The following is a 15,256-nucleotide window of genomic DNA, read 5'->3' on the forward strand; positions in this document are numbered from 1 at the left end:
TCAAGGTTGATCTGCAATGGCCAAGTGTGACAGATAAAGTGGAATGGGATAGAAAGCCCTGTAGAACCCAGGAGTTGTGTTGTGGAGTGTAGATCGGGTGGGGGGGGGGGGGCCACGGGACAGATCCAACCGCTGCTGCTTCCTAAAGAAAGTCAAGTAACTGATTGCCTACCCCCGAGAATATGTGAGCCTTAATGCAGGAGTAGGAACCCCAAGCCTGGCTAACTCAGGCCAGGCTAGGAACCAAACTTTCCCCACTCTAACGTTTGGTATGATTGCTCTCATTCATAAAGGTATCTCCCCATTTTTCAGGTCTTGCAACTTACCAGATATCTGCTTTTCTGCCATAACCTTCACCACTGATCACTTCTGGGCTCATCCAGTACGGTGTGCCAGTGACTGACTTCATGCCCGTTCCCGATAGACAGATTGTCTGCAACCTTCTACTGGCACCAAAATCTCCCAGTTTAACATTACCGGCAGAATCCCGTAAAATGTTCGCTCCTTTAAAACAAAACACACCATTTTAATCCAGTTTCCAACACAACGTCCACACCTATCACTGCAAGCTGCCTATACCCAGCAAATAGCGGCTGTCGTTGTAATTAAATCCTAAAATGATAGCAAAGTCGCCACTTATATCCTATTAAGTAGGCTGACTAATCCAAGCAATCCAGTAAGTGCTTGCTCTGTACTTAGATATTTATAGGGTTCTGCTAATTTCAGGTAAAGCTGGTTTCAATCAGCTGGTTAAAGTGCGATTTCTCTGCTAACGAGATTCCGGATACAATGACTCGGAATTGGGAGGGGGGTGGTGGTTGCTAAGTGAGGCTGCTTGCCTGCTTTTGTCGTGCAGCCCACCATGTTAGTAGTGTGGGAAAACCTCATTTACACCAGCACTGCCACTATGAGACTGGACCAAAACTAAACTTATTTCAATATAGAACAAGACAAGCAAGATCCACTGCAAAGATTTTCTACTGCCACCTGCTCCATGCCCTCTAACTCTTCAGTGGGACTGGGTTCCAAACATAATATTTCCACACGAGGTTACTAAACAAAATTAGAGCACAAGGGATTGGGAAATATACTTGGAAATTGAGACTTGGTTGACAGACAGAAAACAGAGAGTGGTATAAACAGGTAATTCTCAGGTTGGTGGGCTGTGACTGGTGTGGTACCGCAAGGGACAATGCTTGGGCCCCAGCTATTCACAACCTATGTCAATGATTTGTATGTGGGAATCAAATGTAATATTTCCAAGTTTGCTGATGACACAAAAGTAAGTGGGAATGTGAGTTGTGAGGAGGATGCAAAGAGGCTTCAGCGGGATTTGGACAAGCTTGGTGTGTGGACAAGAACGTGGCAGATGGAATATAACTTGGAAGGAGGAACACAGGTGCAGACTATTTCTTAAATGGTGAGAGATTGGGAGATGTTGACATCCAAAGGGACCTTTGCATCCTTGTTTATGAGTCACTCAAAGCTAATATGCAGGTGCAGCAAACAATTAGGAAGGCAAATGGTGTGTTAGACTTTATTGCAAGAGGATTTGAGTACAGGAGTTAAGATGTCTTGCTGCAATTATATAGAGCCTTGGTGAGACCGCGCCTGGAGTAGTGTGTACAGTTTTGGTCTCCTCACCTAAGGAAAGGTACACTTGCCATACAGCCAGTGCAACAAAGGTTTACCAAACTGATTCCTGGGATTGTCCTATGAGCAGCGATTAAGGAGACTGGGCCGACATTCACTAGAAGTTAGGAGAATGGGGGTGATCTCGTTGAAACAAACAAAATTCTTACAGGTTCAACAGGGTAGATGCGGGATGGATGTTTCCCTTGGCCAAGGGGGTCTAGAACCAGAGAACACATTCTCAGAATAAGGGACAGGCATTTAGGACCGAGATGAGGAGGAATTTCTTCACTCAAAGGGTGGTGAATCCTTGGAACTCTCTACCCCAGGGGGTTGTGGGGGCTCAGTCATGGAACATGCTCAAAACAGAGATCAATAGATTTTAGATATTAAAGACATCAAGGTATATGGATAGTGTGGGAAAGTGGCATTGAGGTAGAATGTCAGCCATGATCTAGTTGAATAGCCAAAACAGCGCAGAAAAAATAGGTTTAAAAATGTATGAACTATTAATAGTATTAAAAATTGGGAAAGACAAAGACAAGCAGAAGTGAATATTTATTTTAAGTATAAAGGAAACCACTCAGCCAATATCTGTGGAGAGAAGCCAAGTTAATATTTCAGGTCGACGCCCATTCGTTGTCCACAGATGCTTCCTGACTTTCCGAGTGTTTTCCAGCAATCTTCTGTTTTTATTTCAGATTTCCAGAAGTCTCAATATTTGGCTTTTATTTTTAGGGCATGACTGTAATAATGTTACTCCTGACATCTGAGTATTGCCGTTAATGTGAGATTAGGGTGTGTTTCTGTGACTGTGTGAGCAGCCTAGGGACCTGCAAGTTCCCTGGAACACACGGCGTCTCAGTGGATTACGTAGCCTCAGGTCTACCCTGCACCTTATTCCGGTTCATAAACTGTCGACCATGCTCACCTTTTATATCTCTGTGCACAATCATGTTACTGTGCAGGTAGGAAACACCTTCTAGGATCTGCCGAGTGTACCTGCGGGTCACGTTCTCTGTCAGTGCACCATAGGCCTTGAGCTGATCCTTTATTGAACCCTACAGAAGAACACTGCCCGTTACAAAAGAGAATACATTAATTTTGAAAAGCCTGCTGTTAGAACCACCACAAACCTTAGGGTCATCTCTTCAAGGTCTCCTGAATATGACTTCAAATTCTTCTACTGAAAAATAATGCTTGTGCTTGGGATCTGCTTTTACAAGTTAGCAGCCCACTGTTAAAAATAGTAGGCAAACTAATTGTATGATATGCCTATGGTGCTGGCAAACAGAGTAAATTTCTCTGCTTTCTGAGTTTTGCTACCTTTTTACAATAAGAGTGCTACTTTAGTGTAATAGTGTCATTTCATTTTACAACACTCTAAGTCATCACTTGTTCAAAACCTCATTCAACAACTTTTTGAAGCGTAAATTAATATTAGTTCCTTTTCATTACAAATGTTCAAGGAATCAAAAGTACCAAAAACCAATTTCCTACCCAGCAAAATTGGCTCTCACCTCGTGCTGAACATGACTTCTCTTTTTTTAAAAAAATTCATTTGCAGGATGTGGGCTTCGCTGGCTGGACCAGCATTTATTGCCCATCCCTAATTGCTCTCAAGAAGGTGGCGGTGAGCTGCCTACTGACCCACTGCAGTCCATGTGGTGTAGTTACACCCACAGTGCTGTTAGGGAGGGAGTTTCAGCATTTTGACCCAGCGACAGTGAAGGAACGGTGATATATTTCCAAGCCAGGACAGTGAGTGGCTTGGAGGGGAACTTCCAGGTGATGGTGCTGCCCTCGTCCTTCCAGATGGTTGTGGTCCTGGTTTGGGATATGCTAAGGAGTCTTGGTGAGTCACTGCAGTGCATCTTGTAGATGGTACACACTGCTGCCACTGTGAGTCGGTGGGGGAGGGAGTGAATGTTTGTGGATGGAATGCCTATCAAGCAGACTGCATTGTCCCAGATGGTGTTCAGGTTCGTGAGTGTGGTTGGAGCTGCACTCCTCCAGGCAAGTGGAGACTATTCCATCACACTCCTGACTTGTGCCTTGTAGATGGTGGACAGGCTTTGGGGAGTCAGGAGGTGATCTACAAGTCACAGGATTCTTCCTTTCACCTGCTTTTGTAGCCACTGTATTTATATGGCTAGTACAGTTCAATTTCTGCTCAATGGTAACCCCCAGGAAATTGATAGTGGGGTATTCAGTGATGGTGATGCCATTGAATGTCAAAGGGCAAAGGCTAGATTCTCTCTTGTTGGAGATGGTCATTGCCTGGCACTTGTGTGGCATGAATGTTACTTACCACTTGTCAGCCCAAGCCTGGATATTGTCCAGGTCTTGCTGCATTTGGACATGGATTGCTTCAGTATCTGAGGAGTCACGAATGGTGCTGAACATTGTGCAATCAGCAAACAGCCCCACTTTTGACCTTATGACAGAGGGAAGGTAATTGATGAAGTAGCTGAACATGGTTGGGCCCAGGACATCACCCTGAGGAACTCCTGCAGTGATGTCCTGGAACTGAGATTACTGACCTCCAACAACCACAACCATCTTCCTTTGTGCTAGGTAGTATGACTCCAACCAGGGGAGAGTTTTCCCCCTGATTCTCATTGACTCCAGTTTTGCTTGGACTCCTTAATGCCGCACTCAGTCAAAGGCTGCCTTGATGTCAAGGTCAGTCACTCTCACCTCTGGAGTTCAGTTTTTTTGTCCACATTTGAACCAAGGCTGTAATGAGGTCAGGAGCTGAGTGACCCTGGCAGAACCCAAACTGAGCATCAGTGAGCAGGTTATTGCCAAGCAAGTGCTGCTTAATAGCATTGTTGATGACCCCTTCCATCACATTTATGCCAACTGTTAGGTCCTGTTATGATGCTAATTTTTTTTATCTAACCTCACAAATTGATTATTCTGGGTCTGCACACTTTGCACATTCATTACTACACTAACTCCTGACACCAAGCGGCCAGGCACCAGGAACAGTTAAATGTGTGCACTTGGCCTGCACTGCAGCCCCCACAATAGCACTGGTAATGGAACTCCTCTTCACTAAATAATTACTTTCCCACAACCAAGGGAACCCACCAGCCTTCGGAACTGTGTCTGTATTTCCATCAAATATAAATCTCAATCAGCACTTCATACAATTCGCAACAGTTCAAAAACGGCCTCTTCCTCCAAGTTTCCGGTGTCCTATGTGGGGATAATTTTATTGGCAGTAATTGATTCATCTCAATAGTGTTTATGCAGCCTGGTTCGGATAAATAGCCTTTGAGCTGAATAGCCTTAAGTCCTAGTTTTGAAAAAATATTAGGAAAAGTTACAATTTGCTAAGAATTTTGTGGCAATGCAGAGTTTAGACAAGGGTGGATCCTGAGATTCTACATTATTGAAAAAAGAATGGTTAATCACAGCCCATCTTTAATAAAGATAGTTAAATACGTCTGAAGAAGCTAACAAACTTCTTAACCAATATATATAAAGGACTGCAATGTCACTGAATGCTCCCCCAGTGTTGCGGTGTTAATAAATCCAACTTTATTACAAAGGAACATAGGAGCAGAAGTAGACCATTTGGCTCTTGAGCCTGCACTGCCATTCAACTAGATCATGGCTAATATCTTCTACCTCAAGGTAATTTTCCACACTAACCCCGTATCCCTTGACGTCATTAATATATAGAAATCTAACAATCTCGGTCTTGAACATACTCAATGATTGAGCTTCCACAGCTCTCTGGGGGAGAAAATTAAGATTCACCATCCTCAGAGTGAAGAAATATCTCCTCATCTCAGTCCTAAATGATCGGTCCCTTATTCTGAGACTGTATACCCTGGTTCGAGACCCCCACAACCAGGGGAAACTTCCTTTCTGCATCTACGCTGTCTAGCCCTGTAAGAATTTTGTGTGTTTCAACGAGATCACCACTCATTCTTTTAAAATTTACACAATACAGGCCCAGTCTCCTCAATCACTCCTCATGGGACAGTCCCACCATCTCAGGAATTAATCCTCTGCTGCAATCTCACCATGGCAAGCATATCTTTCCTTGGATAAGGGGACAAAAGCTGCACACAATTCCCCAGGTGCAGTCTAACCAAGGTTTTATACAAGTGAAGCAAGACATCTTTACTCCTGTACTCAAATCCTCTTGCAATAAAGGCCAACACACTATTTGCCTTCCTGATTGCTTGCTGCACCTTCATGTTAGCTTTCAGTGACTCGAACATGGACACCCAGGTCCCTTTGGATATCAAAACTTGCCAACCTCTAACCATCTAAGATATACTCTACATCTCCGTTCCTCCTACCAATTTTTACACGTTATGTTCCATCTGTCATGTTCTTGCCCACTCACTTAAACCTGGTTAAATCTCCCTGAAGCCTCTTTGCATCCTCCTCACAACTCTCACTTCTACCTAGTTATGTGTCATTTGCAAACTTGGAAATATTACATTTGGTCCCTACATCCAAATCGTTGATATAGGCTGTGAATAGCTGAGGCCCAAACTGATCCTTGTGGTACCTCACTAGTCACAGCCTGCCAACCTGAGAATGACCTGTTTTTTCCCAACTCTACTTTTTCTGTCCATTAGCCAATCCTCAATCCATGTCAGCATATTAGCCCCTGTCCCATGTGCTCTAATTTTGTTTATGAACCTCCTGTGTGCAACATTATCTAAAGTTTCCAAAAATCCAAATACACCACATCAACCAGCACCCCCTTATCTATTGTCAGTAACATCCTCAAAAACTTCCAACAGGTTTGTCAAACATGATTTCCCTTTATTAATCCATGTTGACTCTGCCCATTCAGATCATTACTTTCTAAGTGTCCAATTGTCACATTCTTAATAATAGGTTCTAGCAATAATAATTCTAATATAATAATAATTCTAATAATAGGTTCTACTACTGATGTCAGGCTAAAAGGTCTGTACTTCCCCGTTTTCTCTCCCCCTCTTTCTTAAATAGCAGGGTTACATTTGCAACCTTCCAATCTGCAGAAACCGTTCAAGAATATACAGAATTTTGAAAAATGATCACCACTATCTCTATAGCCATCTCTTTCAGCCCTCTGGGATGTAGATCATCGGTCCCGGGGATTTATCAACTTTCAGTTCCATCAATTTCATCCAACACTACTGTTTTACTTATACTAATTTCCTTCAGTTCCTCATTCTGACGAGTTTCTCTTGTTTCACTACTATTGCTGAGAGATTTCTTGCATCTTCTTCCGTGAAAGACAGACACAAAGTAATTATTTAGCTTCTCTGCCATTTCCCCATTATAAATTCTCTTGTCTCTGCCTGTAATAAACCCACACTTGTCCTTGCTAATCTTTTCTTTTTTACTGACCTATAGAAGCTTTTACAATCTGTTTCTATGTTTCTCACCAGCTTATTTTCATATTCTGTTCTCCCTTTATCAGTTCCTTGGTCCTCTTTTGCTGAATTGTAAAATTCTCCTAATCCTCAGGCCTGCTACTTTTTTTGGCAACTTTATAAGCCTCTTCCTTTGTTCTAATACAATCTTTAATTTCCTTGTTAGCCATGGGTGACTCACTTTTCCTGCTGGGTTTTTGTGCCTTAAAGGAATTGCTGTAAACAATGTATTAGTTCTTTAAATACTAGCTATTGCCTGTCTGCTGTCATACATTTCCTATCCATTACAGCCAACTTGCCCCTCATACCTTCATAGTTTCCTTTGTTACGATTTAAGACCCTAGTTTTGGAATCAACTACGTCATTTTCAAACTTAATGGAAAACTATCATATTATGGTCACTCTTCCCTAAGGGTTCTTTTATAACAATGGCATAAAGAGAGGTAGAAAAGTAAGCTGTCAAAACAAGGTAGGGAGTCTGCAAAGAGTTATTGACAGGTTAAATGAATGGGCAAAAATTTGGCAAAGGAGTATAATGTGGGAAAATTTGAACTTGCCTACTTAACGAAGGACTTATCTAATGAAGAAAGGCCGAACAGGTTAGGCCTATACCCACTGGAATTTAGAAAAATGAGAGGTGATCTTATTCAAACATATAAGATCCTGAGGAGACTTGATAGGGTATGCCGGGAGCATGTTCAAGGCAGAGTTAGACAGATTTTTGATAGATAGGGATGACAAGGGTTATGGGGGGCAGACAGGAAAGTGGAATTGAGGCCACAACAAGTTCAGCCATGATCTTATTGAATCGCGGAGCAGGCTTGAAGCGCTGAACGGCCTACTGCAGCTCCTGAGCTCTGTGTTCATACAAGATTATTAATTAGACCTCCCTCATCGCATAACACTTTTTCTAAAATAGCCTGTTCCCTAGTTGGTTCCCCAACATACTGCTCTAGGCGGCCACCTTGTATGCATTCCAGGGATTCATCCCCCACAGCATTAGTGCTCATTAGAATTAACCAGCCTATATGTAGATTGAAGTCCCCCATGATTACTGTATTACCCTTGTTACATGTGCCTCTAATTTCCTGATTTATACCGTGCCCTGCAGTCCCACCACTGTTTGGTGGCCTATAAACAACTCCTATCAATGTTTGCTGCCCCTTGCTGTTTCTTAGCTCCACCCAAACAGATTCTGCATTTTGTTCTTCTGATCCAAGATCCTCTTTCGCTCATGTACTGATCTCATCCCTTATTATCAGCGCTACACCACCTCCTTTTCCTTTTTGCCTGTCCCTACTAAACGCTTAATATCCTCGAATATTCAGTTCCCAGGCTTGGTCACCCTGCAGCCATGTCTCCGTAATGGTAATTAAATAATGCCCGTTTACTTCTACTTCTATTTATGCCATCAATGCACCTACCTTGTTGCAATGCTGTGTGCATTCAGTCAGAGTGACTTTAATTTTGCCTTGTTAACATTATTCTGTATTTTAACTCATTTGATACTGGCCTTCCATTTTAGCTTACTGCTTTTGTATTTCCCATCACCAGCTTTGTTTCTCTCCTATCAGAATTCCCCTGACAACTTCGCTTAAACCCTCCCCAACAGCACTAGCGAATCTCCCCGCGAGGATATTAGTCCCAGACCTAACGTGTAAACCACCCTCCTTGTACAGGTCCCACCAGTTCCAGAACTGATCCCAATGCCCCAGAAATCTAAAGCTCTTGCTCCCAAAACAATTCTCCAGCCGCGTGCCCATTCACTCAATCCTCCTAATTCTATAATTGCTAGCACGTGATACTGGGAGCAATCCTGATTTTACTGCCTTAGAGGTTCTGCTTTTCAATCTTTTGCTCAATTCTCTAAATTCAGCTTTCAGGATCTCATCCCTCTTTTACCTGTGTTGTTGGTACCTGTGTGGACCGCTATCTCTAGCTGTTCACCTTCTCCCAGAAGCATGACCTGCAGCTGCTTGGTGACATCTTGACCTTGGCACCAGAGAGGCAACATAACATTCTGGAGTCATGTCTGGGGCCGCAGAAGTGACTGTCTGTTCCTCAAACTAATGAATCCCCTGTTATTATTGCTCTTCCATTCTTCTTCCCCCCCCTCCCTGTGCAGCTGTGCCACCCATGTGTCACAGGCTTGGCTGCACTCCTCTAAGGAACCATCGCCCTCACCAGTATCCAAAATGGAAACCAACTAGTGAGTGAGATGGGCACAGGGGGCTCCTGCACCACCTGCCTGGTACTCCTAGTCTGATGGCGGTCACACATCTCCCCTCTGCCTGCATGCTCCTAACCTGCGGTGTGATCATCTCCTTAAACTTGCAATCCACACAGTTCTCAGCCTTGCGGATGCACCACATCACTCCAGCCGGTCATTCGAGCTCCCAAACCCAGAGCTCAAGTTCCTGCAGCTGGTGACACTTTCTGCATGTGTTCATCGCACCCGCGGCTCCCAACACATCACAGGATGTACATTCTACATGGCCGAGCTGCCCTGCCACGTCTGAACTTTACAGAATGTTTATTATAAACTGGAGTCCAGAAAGAAGAATTACTCACCAATTCAGCTCCCTCCCCTGTGCCGATGTCACTTTTTACTCCTGACGTCACTTTTCAAACTGTATCTCATGCACTGCTCCCACCGGCCACTTTGTGCGCCCCGCTCAGCTCCTGCTCCTTCCTGCTGCTCCCCAATTAGCTAATTATTTTCTTACCGTTTTTCTAATTAATGCCACTCCTCACCATCACTTAACACAAAACTTTAAACCTTACCACATAAAAATAAAACAGTACATTCACCAGCTTCATACTTCCCTTCTGCTTGCATCCTTTAATTAAAAGTAGCCACTTAAGGATTATTAATTTTTGTAAATGATTTTCTAATTTTCAGCTATTCAGAGACAATCCCACAGCTCACGGTTTTCCAGTGATGTCAACGTTTGATTTTTTTCTCCTCCAAACACAGTGGGCTCATGAAGGGTTCCCTCACCCCAAAATCCCCCTCACCTCAGAATCTGGCTCATTGAGGCTTCTCATTATTAACTTGCATTTTCTAATTTGAAATCCTATGAAAAATTTCCATCATATCCAAACTCAACTACAGAAATCCTGTTTTTAATGTGGGTAACATCTTCAAAATACAGCCTCCCTTCCCATGTTCCCTTTTGAGAAATTCTGCTTTTCCAAGTAATCTCAAAATCTTTTTCTACATGTGATTTTAAACGGGGGAGCCTGCAGTTTCTAAGCTAGTTGTCAAATAATGGAGTTAGGAAAGACTCAGTGTCATCGTGAATATCGAGGATTTTGTTGAAGCTTACCCCTGGCATATACTCCATAAAGATAGAAAGAGTTCTCTCTTGAGGGTCCCTCAAACAGCCGTAATACTGGACAATCCTCTCGTGGTGCAGATTCTTCAATAATTGGATCTCACATTCAAGAGCATTCACCTCCTGAAAATAATATATCAGAGCTGTCAGAAAATCCAGCTGGTACAGCTCCCCATACCTCACATCACCCAGTACAGCTCCCACACCTCTCTCTCCACATCGACACAGCTCCCACATCTCTCTCTGTCCATCAACACAGCTCCCACATTTCTCTCTGTCCATCAACACAGCTCCCACATCTCTCTCTGTCCATCAACACAGCTCCCCGCGTCTCTCTCTCCATCAACACAGCTCCCCGCGTCTCTCTCTCCATCAACACAGCTCCCCGCGTCTCTCTCTCCATCAACACAGCTCCCCGCGTCTCTCTCTCCATCAACACAGCTCCCCGCGTCTCTCTCTCCATCAACACAGCTCCCCGCGTCTCTCTCTCTCCATCAACACAGCTCCCCGCGTCTCTCTCTCCATCAACACAGCTCCCCGCGTCTCTCTCTCCATCAACACAGCTCCCCGCGTCTCTCTCTCCATCAACACAGCTCCCCGCGTCTCTCTCTCCATCAACACAGCTCCCCGCGTCTCTCTCTCCATCAACACAGCTCCCCGCGTCTCTCTCCATCAACACAGCTCCCCACGTCTCTCTCTCCATTAACACAGCTCCCCAAGTCTCTCTCTCCATTAACACAGCTTCCCAAGTCTCTCTCTCTATCAACACAGCTCCCCTCGTCTCTCTCGCTCCAGCAACACAGCTCCCTACATCTCTCTCTCTCCATCAACAAAGCTCTCCATGTCCCTCTCTCTTTCCATCAACACAGCTCCCCACATCTCTCTCTCCATCAACAAAGCTCCCCCCGTCTCTCCCTCTCTCCATCAACACAGCTCCCCACGTCTCTCTCTCTCTCCATCGACACACCTCCCCACATCGCTCTCTCTCCATCAACACACCTCCCCACATCGCTCTCTCTCTCCATCAACACACCTCCCCACGTCTCTCCCTCCACCTGCAGTGCTGCCCATGTCTCCCACACATGCCATGCAGTAATCTCACCTTGCTTGTCTCAGGACTGTCTGGGTCGAACTGGACTTGTTTCACTGCCAGTTCTCTTGCTGTGTCGGCATCATAGCACAAATAAACCCTGCCGAACGCCCCCTGGCCCAGCAACTTGCCCAGTCTCCAGTTCGAGGGTGCTCTTGGAGCTACACAAAATAAAATGAGTTATGAAGAATGAGAAATTTAACAATTGCACCCTTACTACCCTCTAGGTGTTGTCAGCCCTCACAGAACCTCGGAGTAACACAGCCTCTGCTATAAAACCAATCTCATGCCAAAAATGCAACCATCTCAGCTGGCAGTTCAGCTGTTCTATTTGGTATCTCTTGCTGTGATACACCAAACCACTGCTACAATATACAAGCCTCTGTGCTCTCCCAATTGCACACTGGGTAACAGGGTTATGTGTTTTTCTTTAATTAATTCAGTCACAGGGTGTGGCATTGCTGGTAAGGAGGACATTTATTGCCCATCCCTAATTTCCCTGGAGAAGGTGGTGGTGAGCTGCCTTCTTGAACCGCTGCTGTCCATGTGGGGTCGGTACACCAGCAGTGCTGTTAGAGAGGGAGTGTCAGGGTTTTGCCCCATGACAGTCAGGGAAAGGCTGGTACAGTTCCAAGTGTGACTTGGTAGTAAAAACAACAACTGGTGTGGCACTAGGTCATTCAGAACCCGGTTGCTGCCGAACCTGACAATTACTGCCTTGGGAAGGACTGAGGCAAACGAGTGTAATTTGGAACTGAGTGTAAACCTGGCAGTTTGGAATTAGTTCTTACTCGCTACAGGGAAAGCTAACTAGCTGTCTGGTGCGCATCTGGTAAGTGGTTACAGTCTATTCATAAGGTTTAAAATAATACAGGAACTGGTTGTATGTTTAGTAAAATATATTAAAAATGAAAATAAATAATTGAATAATATAATTAAGTATTCATTAAAACAAATTAAGGATGGCAGGACAGGTGATGTGTCATGGCTACAGTATATGGGGGTTCCTGGATGCCATTGTGATCCAGGGCAAACACGTCTGTGCTACATGCTTGTAGCTCGAGGAGCTTTGGGTCAGAGCAATTGGGCAGGAGGCTGAGCTGCACACACTGTGACACATCAGGGAGGGGAAAAGTTACCTGGATGCTTTGTATCAGGAGGCATTCACGCCTGGAGCGTAGGATCTTCAGATTTGGTCAGTGGTGAGGGACAGGAGGGTGTGACTGCAAGTGAGGCAGGTAAGGGGACCCAGAGGGCAGGCTCAGTCTTTGCAATTGTCCAATAGGTCTGAGGTTCTCTCGGCTTGTTTGGATAAGAGTGGGGGTTGCAGGGTGGATGAGCTGACTGACATGACACCATGGTATGGGGGAGCAAAAAGGAATGTAGTGATAGTGGTGGACAGTGTCGTGAGGGGAACTGACACTGATCTGTCACCACAAGGACTGCAGCGGTTCAAGAAGACGGCTCACCACCACCTTTTCAAGGGCATCTAGAGATGGGCAATAAATGTCATCCTTATCACTAATGCCACATCCCAAGACTGAGGTTCTGCACAGACAGTATGAAGAGCTCAGCACTCAAAATAAAAAGCAGAATTCAAAGGTAATAATCTCTGGATTATTACCTGAGATTGGCATAGGGTACATAAAATTAGAGAGATGAATGTGGGGCTCAAAGACTGATGTGGGGGAAGTGGGTTCCGATGTGTGGGGCACTGGGACCAGTACAGGGGAGAGTGGGAGCTGTACCGTTGGAACGGTCTACGCTTGAACCATGCTGGGACTGGTGTTCTAGCGAGTCACATAACTAGGGAAGTAGAGAGGACTTTAAACTAAATCATGGGGGCAAGGGATCGAATTTGGGAAGATGTAGCAAATCAAAGAGTAGAGACAAGGCAAGAGAGAAAGGTACTAATGTGGGAAATGATAAACAGTCCATGACAGGAAGCAACAGAATACAAACCTAAGGGGTAAATCAGCAGGTAAGGCTAGAGGTTACAAAAATAATAAGACGACAAAACGAAAGGCTCTGTATCTGAATGCAAGTAGCATTTGAAACAAAACAGATGAATTGATAACTTGAATTGAAATAAATATGACCTGATAGCCATTTCAGAGACATGGCTGCAATATGACATAGATTGGGACCTGAATAGTGAGGGTACATGACATTTAGGAAGGACAGGAAAGCTAGGAAAAAGTGGAGGGGTGGCTCTCTTAATTAAGGATGTATTGGTACAAATGAGAGGGATGACCTTAGTTCAGGAAACCAGGATGTAGAAGTGAAGGGTCTGGAAAATCTTTAAATCTGAAGAAGGGTCATACAGACTCAAAATGTCAACTCTGTTTCTCTCTCCGCAGATGCTGTCAGACCTGCTGAGCTTTTCCAGCATTTTCAATTTCTCTTTCAGATTTCCGGCATCCAAGTTATTTTGTTTTCATCAGGAGTAGAAGTGGTTTGGGCAGAGATGAAAACTGATAAAGACAAGAAGTCACTTGTGGGAGTGGTGTACAAGCTCCCTAAGAATAACCATATGCTAGGACAGGGTAAAAAGGAGGAAATAATGGAGCTTGTCAGAAAGGTATGGTGATAACCATGGGGGGTTTTAAGCTGCATATAGACTGGAAAAATCAGATGGACAAAGGTAGCCTAAAATCACTAGATTGAGGGAAGGTTTCACTAGATTGGAAAATAGCAAATGTAACTCCTTTATTCAACGGATGAGGAATGCATAAAACGTTTTCGGGATAATTTCTTAGAACAGCACATTCTGGCACCAAGCAAAGAGCAGGCTATACTAAACCTGGTATTGTGCAACGAGATAGAATTAATTAATGACCTCATAGTGACAGTGCCCCTGGTAGCAGTGATCATCTGATTGAATTTTACATTCAGTTGGCAGAGAAGAGTGGATCTAAGACTAGCATTTTAAACTTATATAAGGGCAATTATGAGGGCATGAAAGCAGAGCTAGCTAAAGTGAACTGGAAAATTAGGTTAAGGGATAGGTCCATAAAGATGCAGTGGCGGACATTCAAGGAGATATTTCAGAATACACAACATATTCCAACAAGAAGGAAAAATTCCAAGGGGAGGACACGCCATCCATGGTAACTATTGGAGGTGATGCTGTGCCAAGGGAGGCCTGGTGATTTAATAGAAATGGGAGACAGTGGCGTACTGGTAATGCCAGCGGACAAATAATCCAGAGACCCAGGTTAATGCTCTGGGGACACAACAGCTGATGGAATTTAAATTTCATTAATAAAATCCAGAATTAAAAACCAGTCTCAGTAGCTATCATCAATTATTTGGTTCACTAATGTCCTTAAAGGAAAGAAATCTGCTGCTCTTACCTTGTCTTGCCTGACTCTTAACTGCCCTCGGAAATGGTGCAACAAACACAGTTCAAGGGCATTTAGGGATGGGCAACAAATGCTAGCCTTGCCAGTGACACCCACATCCCATCAAAGAATAAAGAAAAGGATCCCTGTGATCCTGTGCATTGATGATCTTTAGTGTGATCAGAGGATCCAAATGCTCGAGTGAAGACAGGGGTGAAATTGATCTTCAACTGTAGCGCAATATGGCAAATGCGAATCAACAGCCGGTTTTCCAGTGGTTCTGTAATGACCCCCTCCCTATTGGCAGTTTCAGGCCACTGCCAAAGATCAAGTTCACCCCCAATAGCTCTGAGTGTGGGAGAAACAGGGGAAATTTAATTCAAGCTACCTGCGGAAACAACACTGACTATACTTCGAACAGGAGTTTGTTGCCTCCTCAATGACTACGACGGAGCA

At 44.3% G+C, this 15,256-nt stretch overlaps 1 protein-coding gene across 3 annotated transcripts in view; it reads right to left on the minus strand.

Moving 5' to 3' along the window:
* Positions 1–15,256, minus strand: part of map3k2 (mitogen-activated protein kinase kinase kinase 2) — a 121,397-nt gene that overhangs the window by 5,530 nt on the left and 100,611 nt on the right. For all 3 annotated transcript variants that reach the window (XM_041201386.1, XM_041201387.1, XM_041201384.1), the window contains 4 exons: positions 11,469–11,617; positions 10,358–10,489; positions 2,564–2,693; positions 327–504 (listed from right to left, as the gene is read on the minus strand). In XM_041201386.1, the coding sequence (XP_041057320.1) occupies positions 327–504; positions 2,564–2,693; positions 10,358–10,489; positions 11,469–11,617 (589 nt within the window). The remainder of the gene's footprint in view (positions 1–326; positions 505–2,563; positions 2,694–10,357; positions 10,490–11,468; positions 11,618–15,256) is intronic.

This window comes from Carcharodon carcharias, chromosome 12 (genome assembly GCF_017639515.1).
Source record: "Carcharodon carcharias isolate sCarCar2 chromosome 12, sCarCar2.pri, whole genome shotgun sequence".
NCBI classification, from domain to species: domain Eukaryota; kingdom Metazoa; phylum Chordata; class Chondrichthyes; order Lamniformes; family Lamnidae; genus Carcharodon; species Carcharodon carcharias.